Source organism: Haliotis asinina, chromosome 11, assembly GCF_037392515.1.
Source record: "Haliotis asinina isolate JCU_RB_2024 chromosome 11, JCU_Hal_asi_v2, whole genome shotgun sequence".
Classification (NCBI taxonomy): Eukaryota; Metazoa; Mollusca; class Gastropoda; order Lepetellida; family Haliotidae; genus Haliotis; species Haliotis asinina.
The window spans coordinates 35,428,627-35,445,409 of NC_090290.1; the positions used below are offsets into that span (position 1 = coordinate 35,428,627).

The following is a 16,783-nucleotide window of genomic DNA, read 5'->3' on the forward strand; positions in this document are numbered from 1 at the left end:
GTGTTACCTACCGCATCAGTGATAACTTACCTTTCAATGTTCAAACAAAACGTTATGTGGTACGACAGCCCAGTATAATTAAAATGAAGCGCAAAGGTACAAACACTGTCGTTGATATTAGGTAACTGTGAGCATTCCATATTAGATATAACTGTAAACATTGCATACTGGATATAACTGTAAACATTCCATACTAGATATAACTGTAAACATTGCATATTAGATATAACTGTAAACATTATAAATGTAATATTAGATGTAACTGTAAATATTGCATATTTGATGTACCTGTAAACTTTGTATATTAGATATTAGATATAACTGTGAACATTGCCTGAATGTTTACTCTAAGCGATGTGGATTAAACGTGAGTGTACATAGTGCTGAACATTGATCGTATATTTGTAGCTGATACAGGTAAGGATGTTACCGTCGTGTGTGGAGCCAGCGTTCCTTCAGATGTGTCACTGAACACCCCAACGTCTACATCAACTACTACTACTCCTACTGTTACAGCTAGTGCTACTTTTACCACATGTACAATACAAGCAGCCGTGGCGTCTACCAACACGGTCAGCACACAGAGAGCTGGTAAATAACAAGTTTTGGCGTCTACAATAACAACATCCGTACACAGCAACGGCGTCACAACGCTGTCTGTGTCAAAACTCTCCTTCTACACACTCTTTGTAACACCCCAGTGGATTTGTAGGAACGTGTGGTACATTTGACAAATAACCCCATTTGTTCATGCAATGGACCCACATTTTGGCACCCGGTGTCTACACAATCTCATAATCATTCATGAGGACAAAAGATATAGTCAGAATCGTACAATGAATTCTGATTATGATCTAGACATACTCTTATTTATTCAACTTTTACCGTTCGTTTTCCTTAAGCATATTTGGTTACGAATGGCTGTGATCATTGAGTATGGTGCGCATCTGGCACAATTCAAGCAATATCACGGCATAGGACGCCAGCAATGGGCTTCAAGCATTGTAACCACGAGACGAATCAACCTGGGGTTTTGGGGGGTTATTAGAGAACACTCTCGCCATTAGGCTACCGTGCAGAAATTCCGTGCATATGCATAAATACGAATATGTAGATCCGCAACTGTGAGAGACCACTTGGTGTCCATAACTATGTTTTTATGGAAATGTCGTACAGCGATGAGAAAGTTATATGTGTCAAATATGCATGTCCAGGTCTAAAGCAAAATGTCCTGTATGTGCGGCACACGTTGCAATACACGTCATCATATCATCCCTGCACACTTTTGAGTGAATTTTGTCTCCCAATATAGCGTGTAGCCATGTCAACACATCATCGACTTCCTTAATCCGTCTTTAGTAAGTGTTTACACATCGCTACCCAGTTTTATATCTTGCCATGCTCGTTATCATTTGTTCAAATCGCCCGTAAGTACCCACATCTAAATAGTTCTAAGGTAACCCGTTTGTTGCTATAGAAGATGGCTGAATGTGATCCGCACAACCGGTTTTGGTTACTGCATGTCAACGTGTCTTCTTGGCTTGGACAGAAACAGGTGTACTTGTGCAGATATCTGCCAGTGGCGATATCGTTTTCAGGTTCAAATCTGAACGTTTGTTGTTTTGCCAGAAACCTCTTCACCAACGGATAATGACATATTAACTTCAGAATCAGCAAAGAAAAACCTCTCTCCAACACTAAGGAGGGGTAAGTCAGTGAGTGAAGTGTTTTGCGAAGTTAATGCCAGACCGTGTTTAACACACTGGGAGAGTTTAAGTTCATTAATTAAGGGGTCGGCTTCTATCGGATTAGACTACACGAAGCAAGGTCCCAGCTCTTGTCCCTATCTTCCCATTAAGGGAAAAGGAATATAATTCATTATGAAATCATCACTTACCACGGAAAACTATTTATCTCAAATTGAAACTACATGCTATAGACTAGCCTTGACACGCTTGCGATTATCTTCTCATTCACTAATGATTGACAAAGGAAGATGGTTCAATCAAAATTAGTTTTAGGAAAACGTTTAAGTTGTTTTTGCAATGATGACATAGAGCATGAATGTCATGTTATTATAGTTTGACATTTAGACGTCGCTATTTACCTTTACATGTATACAAGTATCCAAACATGATGACGTTTATAAATCTTTTACAAACCAAAGTTGAAGTACTCACCTTCAGCTTAGCCAAATCTGTTTATCCTACAATTCAGGTAAAAGAAAACTATAACTTGAATAACAGTGAATGTTTTCATGCTGGTCGCTGGCCTGTTTAAGATATAAAGCAATCAAGCCAAGACACAGTAAATAGACACTTGCTCGAAGTATGGTGATCGTGTGTAGCATTCCTACAACTGAAACTGTGTCAATGAAATGATGTGTCATTTTATTGAAGCAGATATAAATATAGTCTCCTGTGTATATATATCTCCTTGTTAATGTAGTTTATTACAGCATCGATTTTAATGTGTACAAGAGTATTTAAAGCATCAAAGTATCATGATATCATCTGAGTGGACAAAGATAAATACAAAACGTAAAAACATATAGAGTTTTAAACTATCCAACACCCCTTGCGTCTTTCTGATTAGGATCCAAACTTTTGATAACTAATGAATAGCTGAGACCAAAGTGGTCATCATCGAATGCATTTTACTACTCTGAAATCAGAAAGTCGACGGATCAGAATGCTCGACCAGAGACGTGTGCTGCTTGACAAGTATTAAATGAGCCAGCGCAGTGAACAAGTAAGCGTTGTGGACGCGTTTGTTACATGCAGGAGGGGCAAGTCATCTGGATGAATGCACTTGGTTGCTTCTGGTACAATGCAATCAATACCGATACTGTTTAATACGTGTCTCGTAAGGCGATTTAGTTCAGCAAAACACCATCACGATGTGATTCGTACGAGGAAATTGAACTTTTTAATGATTAGACGACAACCTGTTGCCCTCTTGTTTAAAACGGAATGTTCCGAAGGACGTTCCCATATATGCAATTTGGGGTCATTTATCGGGTCCTGACTCATCTAATTCTTGTCAAGCAGTAGTAATCAAAGTGATCACACAACTGATAGTAGGCAAGGACATATCTTCAACCAGATAATAAATAATAAACCAATGGCTATTAATAAAGTGCCTGTATCCACGAACTTGTGCATAATCAAGGAGCTAACACATCATTACTTCCCTTACTATCCTCCCCTCAAGCTAGATGTGAGACGCTACGTTTTCAGTTATATGACTTGGCGGATGGTGCCATTTCTTTTAAAAAGGTAACTTGCTTTCTTAATACGTTTGCAAAGGAAAATAATGCTTCATTTAATGGATTCAGATTTACATCAGTTTATTTATGTGTATACACTAGTAACATGTTAGGTGCCATTTTATTACCCAGTATAACGTGAGCACAAACAAACACCTTTAGCACGTACAGGCCTTTAAAATCGGATGGGTGGTTAATAATGTTCTGTGTTAGAAAATACAGTTTATACAAATTGTCGTTGGTTCACCCACGTTGTGTCCTAGATTTTAATTAGCTAATAGTGAACAAATGACACTGTGTCGAATTTAAGTGATGTCATAAGCTGTGATAGTCGCTTTACAAGCCTGTTTGGAAAAAGTCATTGCTCCAATGTTCTTCCGTTGTGTTAAATGTTAGGAATACAAAAAAACACCACAGGTAAAGTCGCTTTTGATGACTAAATCGAAAGTAATATTTAGCTTTGATTTCATTTTAGTGACTTAGTATTGAATTTCCAGCGTTTGATATAAAACCTGTTCATGTAAAACACTCTTTTAAAGAGGACCAACTGGACCAAAGACGCCCCACAACATAACAGAGTTGCCGATTGATTATCATGCATGACACAGTTAACAACTGCTGATAAGATAAAATACAACCTTTATAACACAGCGTCGGCAATTCATAAACATGTGAAAAAGAGAAGTAATGATGCTGGCTGTCAGATCTCTTTGTTGGTCGTTCATCGAGCAGTTGGATCTAACTAGATTGTCGTGATGTACAACCTGAGGTAAGACACGCTGTGAAGTTGAGACACTGTGGAGTGATTGAGTAAAGTGCCGCGTGAACAACAGTAATGCAGATAGTCTGTAGTGAGTAAAATCATCTACATTTCCGTGCACTGAACCCCTAGACACTAAATCTGCCCAGATCCCAAAAGCATGGAATTATCCACCTGACATCGGGTCCATAGAAACAGACGGGTATTTGTTTGTCGGCTCCTGTCCTTTTTGTACATATATGTCAAGCAATAGTTGTGCTTTTTTGTGCAATGTAATTAAAGAGCAGGGCAGATCCACTCCTTTTCGTGATGATGTCATCACGATTTTCAGTATCTGTTTCTGCCCTTTACACCAAATGGAATCTTTTTCTATGGAGAGTGATAAAGTGGGCATCCAGGTGGGACCGGCGTTTTATACTTACAGGTAAAGAATTTGTATAACAAATGTACTTTGGAAAATATAATTTATTAAAGTCATTCTACTTTCCACAGACCCAATGTGGAATCAAGAAAGGCACTTGGAAAGCGATATATGTGTTATGATGTGGTAAAGAATGATATCCGTTTCTGAAACACTCTTGAACAAAGCTGGCACAAAATTGCTTTACCTGTGTATTTTACAGAGAAGGTGTATCATGCAACATGATGAGTAGAGAGTTGACGTCAGTTTACTATATATAGTTTTTGCATAACGGAATGGCATCATCAGTACAAGTGTTATCAATATTTATTCTAGTCTCTGATACCGAACATCTGGACGAGTGTGTCTCAACACCTAAACAGGACAAGAATGTGGACCAAGTGGCCGGGATACCTCTCTCTGACGACATGGATTTTACTTCAAGGTATATTCTGATGATTTTATGAAGGAATTTAAACATCGTTTTGTCTGGATTTAGTGACATGAGCTTAAAAGGACAAGGAATTCTTTAAACGTTCCAAGATAAGGGTTTAGTTTGAGGTAATGATTGAATGGTTGGGAGAGGAACTTGTATTAATACTGTAGCTGGTGAATAACTTAGGTTTTATATTGTAGTTCCGACCTCATCTATCAACAGTTTCCAGACACCCCATGCAATTAAGTAAGGTGCCGTTGTTTGGAATCTATAAATAAAAGAATATGATACTTGACCTTTCTAATTTAATTTACCCAGGTACAAATTAACACGTAGTAAAGCAACTGATATCACAGCCATGGGTGTGGGTGTGGGTGTGGGTGTATGTAAGGGTGTGGGTGTGGGTGTGGGTGTGGGTGTGGGTGTGGGTGTGGGTGTGGGTGTGGGTGTTTGTGCGGGTGTAGATGGGTGTTGGGGAGTCTATCATCATAGACAGCAAGAATGAATGGATTATGCTGCATGTGGCACAGATTGCAACGAAAAGACCTCAGAATACACGAGGTTTGGTTTTTCTTCTTTAACTGGGATAACATGTGGTTTTCTAAATAGAACGGACATAACCCTTTAAACACGACGTTACATTTGAGAAGTCTTGGCTATAACACGCGCTTTGTGTACCACCCAATCGTAAATATATACACGTTGCTGTTCACATCGTTGACGTTATGTACCCCTCCGACAATCGTAAATATACACACATTGCTGTTCACATCGTTGACGTTATGTGCCGGCGACAATGTTTTATTCTGAGTGTGTGGCTTCGAATCCAAGATGTGACCATATTTTACTAAGAAAGTGTAGTCCCAAATATGACATGTTTTGCATTTGAACCTTTGGTGATGCGTTTATCTGGATTTATAAGCATAATGTTTGGTAGAGAAGGTAGGGATGTGCCAGACGTAACTGTTCAGATATGTAACCCGTAGATATCAATATAAACAAATGTCAAGTTTCAATCGGTCTTGTATTTACAGTTCCGAGTATAGTTGTCTGTGGCCTGAGAAACAAGACTGCCTGTTACAACTTCATGCTGACACTCAACCCCCCGTGTGCCGCCACCGAGATGCTTCTCCCCACAATGTTTACACTCGGGTGGCCCTCTGACGCCACATGTCACAGGGAAATAGCTGAGGATAGTTTAAGACAGAAGGGACCAGATGAAATCAGACGTTGTTGTCAGCAGCGTGAGACTGATAAAGTGACTGAGTACTGTCTTCCTGTCATGAAGAACCAACTGACAGATCACTATTACCTGGACTTTGTGAACACCTGCACGGCCTCGTCAAAATGTCAACTGTCTTCACCTGGTGGGAAGGTGCAGCACACTAATGGTGAAGACTATGTCACCTTCACCTTTGAATGTGTACACAGTGAGTAGCGTTTTATCTGAATTAAGCTACAAACACAAACAAATATACTAGCCACATAAGGAAACTATTATCCCAGTTGATAAGCACGATAACAATGTCAAAGGTACATATGAACTTTAATGGAGGGATCATGAGACCATAACAAGTCGGGAGAATATAAAGTCAATCACAATGACAAACGGGACAGAGGTCACAAGCTCAATAACGACTATGTCCATCATCGGCATTGAGAGGAGTAGTGCATCGACGACGCATAGATCAAACGTGCTAGGAAGGCTTGTGGGATGTCACGCCAGATTCTCTCAAGTTCTTTTACAAGATTACGAAGGTTATCTGGCGGATGAGGAAGACGGCGTAGACGTCGATCCATCTCGTCACAAACATGCTCTGTCGGGAAGAGATCCGGTGAATTTGCAGGCCAAGGCAGTAAGTCAACGTTGTGGTGATGCAAAGAAATCCATAGCAACCCTTGTCGTATGAGGGCGGGTATTGACCTGTTGGAATGTTAACCCAGAGCCATGACGTTGCACAAAAGGAATTGCCACGGGAAGAAGAATCTGAAGCCTGTAGCCCACACCAGTTAAGTTGCCCTGAACAATCACCAAAGGAATTCTTTGGCGTGCTGATATTCTACCCCAAATAATCACGGAACCACCACCAAAGCGATTCCTCGCCAGTACACAGGTCTGTTCGTAGTGTTCTCCCACGTGTCTATAGGCACGTTGACGTCAATCACTATGGGAAGTGTTAAACCTGGAATCATCTCTAAAACCAATATTTCTTCACCAAAACAAGGGTATACAGACAAGATTTCGGTACCACATTCGGCGAGCTTCTCGTTGACGTTGTGTCAGAACAGGTCGCATGACAGGACGTCGTGGTCTAATCCCGTGATGACGTAAACGTTGTCGAACTTCGTTGGGGTGAATACGGCAAATCCCTGGATGGTCCGGGCAGTCATCAATGCAGTCTGAACCTGTGGCAAAGATGGGTCACACTTATCCATCTGTCCTGTCTTGGCATTGTTACACTTGGCCGATCGATGACGTCATTTGTGATAAGTAGCGTCTCACTAGTGCAGAAATGGTGTTCCGGTGGCAGTGGAAATGTACAGCCACTTGTAGTTGAGACATTCCCCCAGGGACCATCCCAATGGCCTCATGACATTGTGCAGACGTTAGCCTTGGCATGCTATGCGTTTCAATATTGAGCTTCCAAAGTTGCAGTATTTTGTGGCATTGATTTGTTCTGTTTCCCTTTCCCGGAATGCACGTGCAACAACGTATTGCATGTCTCAAGGACGAAACCACTCACGTCACGGAACATGGTACGTGCATACATGTCACTAATCTAAATCCTTATGTTTAAATCCTTATGTTTCTACAAATTAAGTTTGACAAATTTAGATTTAAATTTGTGTGTGCACAGTTTCTTCATGTGTCTAGTATATTTTACTGTATATCTATCTTATCTTATCTCTTGTCTTATAAACGTAACTACAACATAGGAATTACGACGGAGACTGTACAGCTCATTGGCATTAGAATTACAATGACATTATCAAATGAAATATCAGTTGCAATAGCAAAAATGTCAAAGATAGTAAGATTCACCTATTAGTAAACAGTGGTGGAGCTTGTAAAGCAGACCCATGTCGGAGTTCCCGGGTGAAAATAACGATCTGTTGGTGTTTGTTATAATGAGAGATAGTGACAGAGGCACGTCCATTCCCTTCATTAAGTAATACAAAAAGTATTTGATGACTTCGCTCCCAAATTAAATATACCTACGGCTGACTGCTTCTCTCAGTCGAATTTCAACAGGGACGATTCCATACAATGACTTCACATGTACATTACAACGAACAACGAACTAAAGTTGAAATATATGGCAAGTGTACAGGAAAAGATAGTTTGTGTCAACCAAGTCAAAGAGTCTCAACACCATAGTCCGTAAGTTGCCTCTTACAACAATCATCGTCGCCTTTTGTGGCAAGGATGGGCTGCTGATTTCCTATTTTACCCCGCACCTTCACCGGTCACATAGATTTATCCGATCTATATATATATATAACATCTAACGTGTATGAAAGTCATGTGATTACCTATTGAGAACGAACACATCCACATGTACCTTTGTGTAAGTAGTATCTTTGGTCTTCCCTTTCAGCGGACACCGTGCTACACATCCAGAGCGACTCTACATACACAGGACAGGAAGTGTATCTGTACAACGACCAACATGACGGAATGGCTAAAGCTAACTGTATAGCATACTCTCATGAGTGTGATTCTCATGTCATTATACAACTTGCTGCAACACGAGTTGTGTCCGCTGCCTGTCAGGTAGACTTCACTGATGGAGGTGTGCCCATCAGGAAGGTGGATTGTAAGAATCCACCTGCATCCAGCAACTGTTCCAGTACAATGTTTGAGAGCACATCCAACTATGTTAACATGTCAATATTCATGACAGTCGACCCTGGACATCAAGAAAAAGAATTTCTGTGGATCCGAGCGAAAAGTAAACATAAGATGAACACTTTCGTTGATAATTCAGATTCTGTTAACGTTGTGTTAACTTCAAATGACCCCAAACAGGGGTTGTTCCGTACTTCAATCACGTCACATCCACCCGAATCGTTTTGCTCATATTTAGATATGATTTAATAAAGGTGATTTAAGTCTTATGTTAATCTATCAACGAAAACCCCATGAACCTGTTCATTGCAATGAATAATTCAACTAAGTTTATGACAAACACTCTTATGACGAAGAAACGGGGATAACGAATTACGTACAAGGAACTACAGTCATTCACAATAAGTGGTTACTTATCCTTGTCCATGAATACTTGTAGACGTACATGGTACGAGTGCTTACTATCAAAGATGATTTCAGGTATACTCTGAATGTCACTGACACAAGATAATTACTTTGTAGCTGATGCAGGTAAGAACGTAACAGTCGTGTGTGGAGCCAGCATCCCTTCTGATGTGTCACTGAACTGCCCCACTTCTATATCTACTACTACTACTGCTGCTGCTACTACTACTACTACTACTACTACTACTACTACTACTACTACTACTACTACTACTACTACTACTACTACTACTACTACTACTACTACTACTACTACTACTACTACTACTACTACTACTACTACTACTACTACTACTACTACTACTACTACTACTACTACTACTACTACTACTACTACTACTACTACTACTACTACTACTACTACTACTACTACTACTACTACTACTACTACTGCTACTACCCCCACCAGTACTGCTGCAACTACTACTACTTGTAACGCAGTGGAAATTAAACTAAAATATAAATTTAGACTTACCTTTCAAACCAAATCTTTTAACTAACTAAACATGAACTCCCCTTTAAACAACTAAACGTGAAATCCCCTTGTGATCAACTAAAAGTGAAATTCCGTTGTAATGTAATGAAATGTAAAATATATGCAATGAAAATTAAACTAAATATGCAAACCTGTCTATTTAGTTAATCCTACTCTATCTATCTATCTATCTCTCTCTCTAAATCTTATTCCTATTTCTATTTTACTGTTTTGTGTCACAAACTACTGGAGAGCTACTCGTCTATTCTGTCTCCAGCGCTCAACACTCAAAATCTGCCACATGTTCAAGATGCCCAGATGAACGGTGCACAAAATCCCGTGCAGCACGAAAAAGTCCATGACATGCTCCGAAACGGCTGCGTTTATGCCATCAAACCACAACGCCCGTGAACACAATCACAAACCCTTCAGAACATGCCCCCTTCCATGATAGACTCCTGTCTATCATCATCTATCAACAGCAATGCAATCTCAAACCAACGAAATAAATGCTAAAATATTCAACCTATTTACAACAAACACTGTTCTAAACTTGAACATTCTACTTTATTTACACTGGTAACTTGTTCTTTCTGGTTCAATTGCTATATTCCAGAGGACAAACCTACATGGATCTAAACACCATGGCGTATCATCATGTTGAACATTCATAGTGACTTTGAAGTTTGATCTAGTTTTCTTTTCCAGATCTACCTTCTCGAAATCATTTTTCTGCTCTGGCCATTGACTTTCATCGTGCGCTAAGAACTCAGGACCATGGTGCCATGCTGTTGTGCCCAGAGTTTCAGGTTTACTTCCTTTGGTAAGTATGTCAGCTGCATTCAGCTTTGTTGGTACGTGCATCCACTGACAAGGTTTTGTCATCTCCTGAATGTAACCCACACGATTAGCCACAAATGGCTTAAAACTTCTGCTGTGGTTCTTAATCCACCATAAAACATTCATGCTATCAGACCACAGCTTTGCATCATGAACTGACATTTCCAGACCTTTTGCAACAATCAGAAGGAGTTTCACTCCAAGAACAGCAGCCATTAATTCAAGCCGTGGAACACTTACAGCTTTAATTGGAGCAACATGGCTTTTTGAAGCAACAAGCTGACTAACTATTCTCTCTCCATGACCACTCACCAAGTATATCACAGCACCAAAAGCATCTTGCGATGCATCAACAAACACATGCAGACATGGAATGGCAATCTCTGAGCTAAATTCTATCCACCTTGGAAAACGTAATGACTTCAAATCTGCCAGTTCCATATACCACTGTAAGACCTTTTCCTCTAAGTCAGGACTCATCTTGTCATCCCATCCTACACCAGACAACCACACCTGTTGCAAAATAATCTTTGCCCTAATTGTAAATGGAGCTAGAAGCCCTAGAGGGTCAAATATCTTTGCAATTTCTCTCAAGAAAGCTCTTTTTGACACATTGAAGTGGCCATTAGTAACTTTGTAGCAGAACTGAAATTTATCATTCTCTGCATTCCAAAGTAATCCTAGAGCTTTCACAGATGGCAGCTCGGACATCTGAATATTAATTTCAGATAGTCTGTCTGCAACTGGAATGCATTCAAGCACCTTCACGGAATTGGAGACCCACTTCCTGGCATGCATACCAGCTGTTGTCCACAGTTCATTTATTTGATCATAAAGCTGTAGTGCTTTGTCTTCTGTCTCCACAGAATCCATTGTGTCATCCATGTATGTTGATTTCGCTACTGTTTCTGCTGCTAAAGGAAGATGATTCTCACATGACTTAGCATGTTCCTGTGTAACATACTGTGCAAGAAAGGGCGAACAATTCATTCCAAAGACTACCCGTGAAAATTCATACACATCTGGTTCTTTCTCCGTATTCATTGACCTCCAAAGAAATCTGAAGAAAGGCTGATCATGTTTAGGAATCTGAATTTGTAAGTACATTTCTGCAATGTCGCATATGATTGCAATAGGATGTTTTCTAAATCTTAGAAGTATTTCAACCAAATTGTTCTGCAGCTTTGGTCCTTGTTGCACAACATCATTTAAGGACACGCTGTCACATTTCGCTGAGGCATCAAAAACCATCCTAACCTTAGTTGTATTTCTTTCCGGCCGGACAACAGGAAAGTGTGGTAAGTACCAGGATTTTTTTGTTTTAATTTCTTTTTCAGGTACTTTTCTTATGTATCCCTTTTTCTCATACTGTGTTATCACATCCTCATATGCTGTTTGAATTGTCACATCTTTTGTTAACTTTTTCTCAATTTGTTTCAGGCGATTGAAAGCAATATCATAATTACTTTCAGGAAGTTTTGAACCTTCCTTCCATGGAACACCAACTGTGTACCTCTGTGAATCATGGGTAAGTGATTCTTTTACAGCATTCACAGCCATTTCCTCATCTCTTGTCAGCACAGGTTTGTATACCGAAATGGATTCAACCTCCCAGAACCTATCTACCAATGCCTCAAGTTCTTTATCATCACTTGTTGTTTTACCACCATGAATAAAGAATGCATCTGTCAATTGTCTGTTATCTGTCCCTGGGTCATGCACTTTACCAATGCACGTCCAACCCAATGGTGTTAACCTTGCTATTGGTTCACCAGGCTGACCGCAAACATCTGTTTGAGAACAATGGAGTTCCAAATAGTCCATGCCGATCAATATGTCCACAATTGGTCTGGAACTCAATTTTGGAAACTCAATGTCATGTAAGTGTTTCCAATCACGTGCATGTTTTTGCCAGTCAATAACCTTCATCATTCCTGTGACCTTTGTTGTAGTTAGCGCAGATATGTTTATGTCCACCGAACCATCAACACTTTCTAAACCTACTTCAACAGTCATGCTATTAAAGGTTTCCTGCTTGCTGTTCAGAACATTAACAGATACTGTCTGTCTTTGACCATGTACCCCTAACTCTGATACTACGTCTTCATTAATGTATGTCTGAGTGCTAGCATCATCAAGAAGAGCATTGACCTTTATTCTTCGCGAGCCATTCTTTAGAATAACTGGAACTGTTCTGAGGGAAGATACATAATATCCATTTGTTGTTGATGACATTGTGGTTGTTTGTTTATTTTCTGTTTTACAATTTTCAGAGTTGTTGCTACTGTTTCCATAGTTCCTTGTCTGTGATTTTACCCAGTTACTGTCATGTAGTAATCTATTATGTGTCGACCGACATCCTTCAATACCACATGGGATGTTTGTGCGACATAATTTCCCAACATGACGCGTACCTAAACACCGAAAGCACAGTTTCAGTTCTTTAGCTTTAGTCCATCGGTTTTGGATATCTAACTCTCTGAAACGTTTACAAATTCCTATTTGATGACCCTTCTCATGACAGAAGTTACAGAACTGTACCTGTGGCCTGCCAAAGAATGACCCTGACTTTTGACTGTACCTATGTTCCTTCTCTTTAGGCTTTTCAGTGATGCCTAGTTTTACCTCAGATGCAACTGTTTGAAATTCAGATTCTTTAAGCACCCATTCTCTTAAACATTCCACTGATTCCTGACGTTGGATTTCAAACAACCATCTTTGATAATTTGTTATCATTGATCCTGTCATTTTTCGCATCAGCTGGGAATACAGACAACCGTCACCCAGTTCTTCTATTTTATCAGCTTCTCTGAGACTGACAACAGTGATGTCTAAAAGGTCTGCGAAGTTCTCTAGATCTTTGGCGTTACCTGGACGAATTGGTCTGAAGTTATAAACTTCTTCCATTTTCAAAGCGATTTGCCTTCTCTTACCTCCATATTTTCTCTCCAGTCGTTCTAAAGCTACATCATAAGCTGCTGCAGTGTGCCCAAACCTTGAAATGACCTCAGAAGCCTCTCCAGCTAAGTATTGTTTTAGCTGTAACAACTTGTATTCATTAGTAGCATTGGCTTTGTCCACACATGCAATGAAGGCAGCCTTCCAGCTTTCATATTCTTTGATGTTGCCATGAAACACAGGAATTGAAACGCGTTTGAGTTTTGTCCGCATATCATCACCTATTCTGTCATCTTGTGATGCTGTATTAATTCCCTTCCAAGCATCATCTCTCTGATCTACATATGGAACACCTTGTTTATTAGATTCATTAACACCTGTAGCTTCATGTGTAACAGTGATGTGTTTCTTTGTGTCATTTGTGCAAAACAGTCTTGACATCCCTGATCTTAAACTAGTAGATGAACCTTCATCTGACCTGCCGCTCAAATGAATTCTTGCGGTTTGTATAGTCTCATCACTAACTTCCAGTACATCATCTATTTCTTTACTGGTTTTCTTAGCTTGATCACAATCATTACCTTGGTCGTATGCCTTGGAGAGTTCATACAATAAGCTAACAACCTTATCCTGCAGTGAACTCACCTTATCTATCTCATCCCTAACTGCTTTCTTTGTGGGAAGATGCTCTCCATCAATTAAACTCAGCATCGTGTTCTGAGCTTTTGTCAGTGCAGACTTAGCTGCTGTCTTTTGTTTTTTAAGCTGGGCAATTCTTAACTCCAGCTTGTTAACATCACAAGTAACCTTTACAGACTTCTTCACTTTATCTTCTGATTTGTCTATATCAGACATGTTTGTTGATTTATCAACCAATGTAATGAAACAACTACCAAAATAAAAGCATGTGTCTATGAAACCTATAAAAAAAACTATTACTATCCCTAAGTGTAGCTAGTGCAGAGTCAGAGCAACCACGCTCTGCTACCAATGTAACGCAGTGGAAATTAAACTAAAATATAAATTTAGACTTACCTTTCAAACCAAATCTTTTAACTAACTAAACATGAACTCCCCTTTAAACAACTAAACGTGAAATCCCCTTGTGATCAACTAAAAGTGAAATTCCGTTGTAATGTAATGAAATGTAAAATATATGCAATGAAAATTAAACTAAATATGCAAACCTGTCTATTTAGTTAATCCTACTCTATCTATCTATCTATCTCTCTCTCTAAATCTTATTCCTATTTCTATTTTACTGTTTTGTGTCACAAACTACTGGAGAGCTACTCGTCTATTCTGTCTCCAGCGCTCAACACTCAAAATCTGCCACATGTTCAAGATGCCCAGATGAACGGTGCACAAAATCCCGTGCAGCACGAAAAAGTCCATGACATGCTCCGAAACGGCTGCGTTTATGCCATCAAACCACAACGCCCGTGAACACAATCACAAACCCTTCAGAACACTACTACTACTGCTGCTGCTACTACTACTACTACTGCTACAACCTCTACTGCTACTACTCTGACAACTACTTTTGTTACTACCACTGCTACTGCTGCTGCTTCTGCCACAACTACTAAACAAGCAGGTACTACTAGCTTTATTAATACTACCCCTACTACTATTGCTACTTCTTCTAGTACTGCCGCTTCAACTTCTACAACTGCTACAATCGCCGTATTTGCTGGTATATCTGCCTACAAGAAAATCCGGGGAACATCATCAGCTCGTACCCCTCAAAACCTACAGAATTCTGAAACGACATCAGCGGAGACAATGGCTCCGCGTTTCGACAATTCAAACTTTCCTCCAACGCGAGATTCGCAAGGCCAACATCTTTAAAGTGTGGTATTGATACAATCATGTAACCTTATAAACTGATCGTTCTGTTATGAACAGATAAGGATGCCGTCTTCACGTATTAAACGTCATTTGTTCGTGAAGCAAATATAGACTATTATAAGTATTGATATGAACAAGTCATGCTGAAGGAAACATTATCATTATATTTTATGTTTTTTTCTCAGAATTATGTTTACACACTTTACCTCAGTAGTACAGTAAATACAGGTAGCTTCATAATACCTCAACATTACCATGTTCGGTATAGTACATATGAGAAATATCCAGGTATTCGTATGGTAGTATCAACGTCTATTTCTTTGTGCAGATGAGTCATCAAGCACCTTACCCACAACACTGGGCGTGTCCGCTGCAGTTCTGGTGATTGGCTTTGTTTTGGGGTGGATAATGTCCAGGTACTTTTACTCTTTAGAATGACACTAAAGATGTGTGTAACACAAAATAGGTGGAAATATTGTTTTCCTTTGTCGGAAGAAAATGTCCAGTCCTCATTTTTGTTGTTGCTTAATTTGTCATGTGAAGTAGCCCAACGATGCCACGGCAAGAGCTCTAGAAACCCTCTCTGCACAGAATACTTTGAAGTTACGTGCGATCTCTGTATCCACTGGCTTACCCCACCACTCAACATTGATGAAAGACAAACAAGTTTATGATTTCTGTAGAGAATAGAACCTAGGTTTCTGGAGAGCAAGCGCTTTAACCATTAAGTTAGCTCGCCACCATACAAAAACTAGATTAAGTGAAATCTATGTAACATTGTGTGTCTACATCTGTGGTGGAAATCTCTGTTCACAGATGTTACTGCCAACGGAAGGCAAGGAATAATGGTGCAGATGTTTACGACACTACCTCAACTATGAACGAAGAACACACGTATAGTACAGCACGTCCTGCCAGCACGGCGACATATGCTAACACCTCTTATGAATATTACAATCAATAACCAAATAGCATGAAAATAAAGATGTACATATGCCCTCGCTTTTGTTTTTAAGAACTTTGGATTCGTTTTGCAGTGGATATATATTATATATTTTCATGAGACATTGATTTCGTGGGTGACTAAGGCGTTAAATCACCCTGTTATGAAGCTTTCAAAACCTATAATTGAAATAACGAAAACATTATAGCAAGAACGAGAAAATGAAAAGAAATAATTTGTGTGAAAAAAGTGCCATTTGGTATTGTCCGTGGATGTTTACAGTAGAGCTGAGGCGGATCCAAATTTTCTATCCGGGTACACCACCCCCTATTACCCTACCCAGACACCTATTGTTTAAATTCCTGACATCAAATGGCAAGGAAATGGCAATATATTATTCAACTCGGAGGTTAATGTTTCGAGGTTTCAGTATCTTAATCATATATCATATTCAGTAGAAGTCACCGTAAATGTACATGTATACAGGTAAAATCTTTTAATCATGAAAGAAAAAATTACAGAGTACAATGTTTAATCTATAAGTCACATGGTCATTACGGTCCGTGTATTGAGACGGGTACCCGGATCCAACTCATT

At 39.5% G+C, this 16,783-nt stretch overlaps 1 protein-coding gene across 2 annotated transcripts; it reads left to right on the forward strand.

Moving 5' to 3' along the window:
- The first annotated feature begins 3,931 nt into the window (after positions 1–3,931).
- On the forward strand, positions 3,932–16,244 carry LOC137255813 (uncharacterized). 2 transcript variants are annotated; one of them, XM_067793367.1, is made up of 9 exons: positions 3,932–4,037; positions 4,765–4,873; positions 5,899–6,294; positions 8,464–8,817; positions 10,363–10,477; positions 11,361–12,022; positions 14,705–14,989; positions 15,572–15,659; positions 16,060–16,244. In XM_067793367.1, coding segments are annotated over exons 2-6 (921 nt in total). In that variant the 5' UTR covers positions 3,932–4,037; positions 4,765–4,818; the 3' UTR covers positions 11,362–12,022; positions 14,705–14,989; positions 15,572–15,659; positions 16,060–16,244. The 2 variants fall into 2 exon arrangements, with proteins under 2 accessions (XP_067649468.1, XP_067649467.1); XM_067793366.1 differs by having other exon boundaries at positions 11,361–11,591.
- The last annotated feature ends 539 nt before the right edge of the window (positions 16,245–16,783 follow it).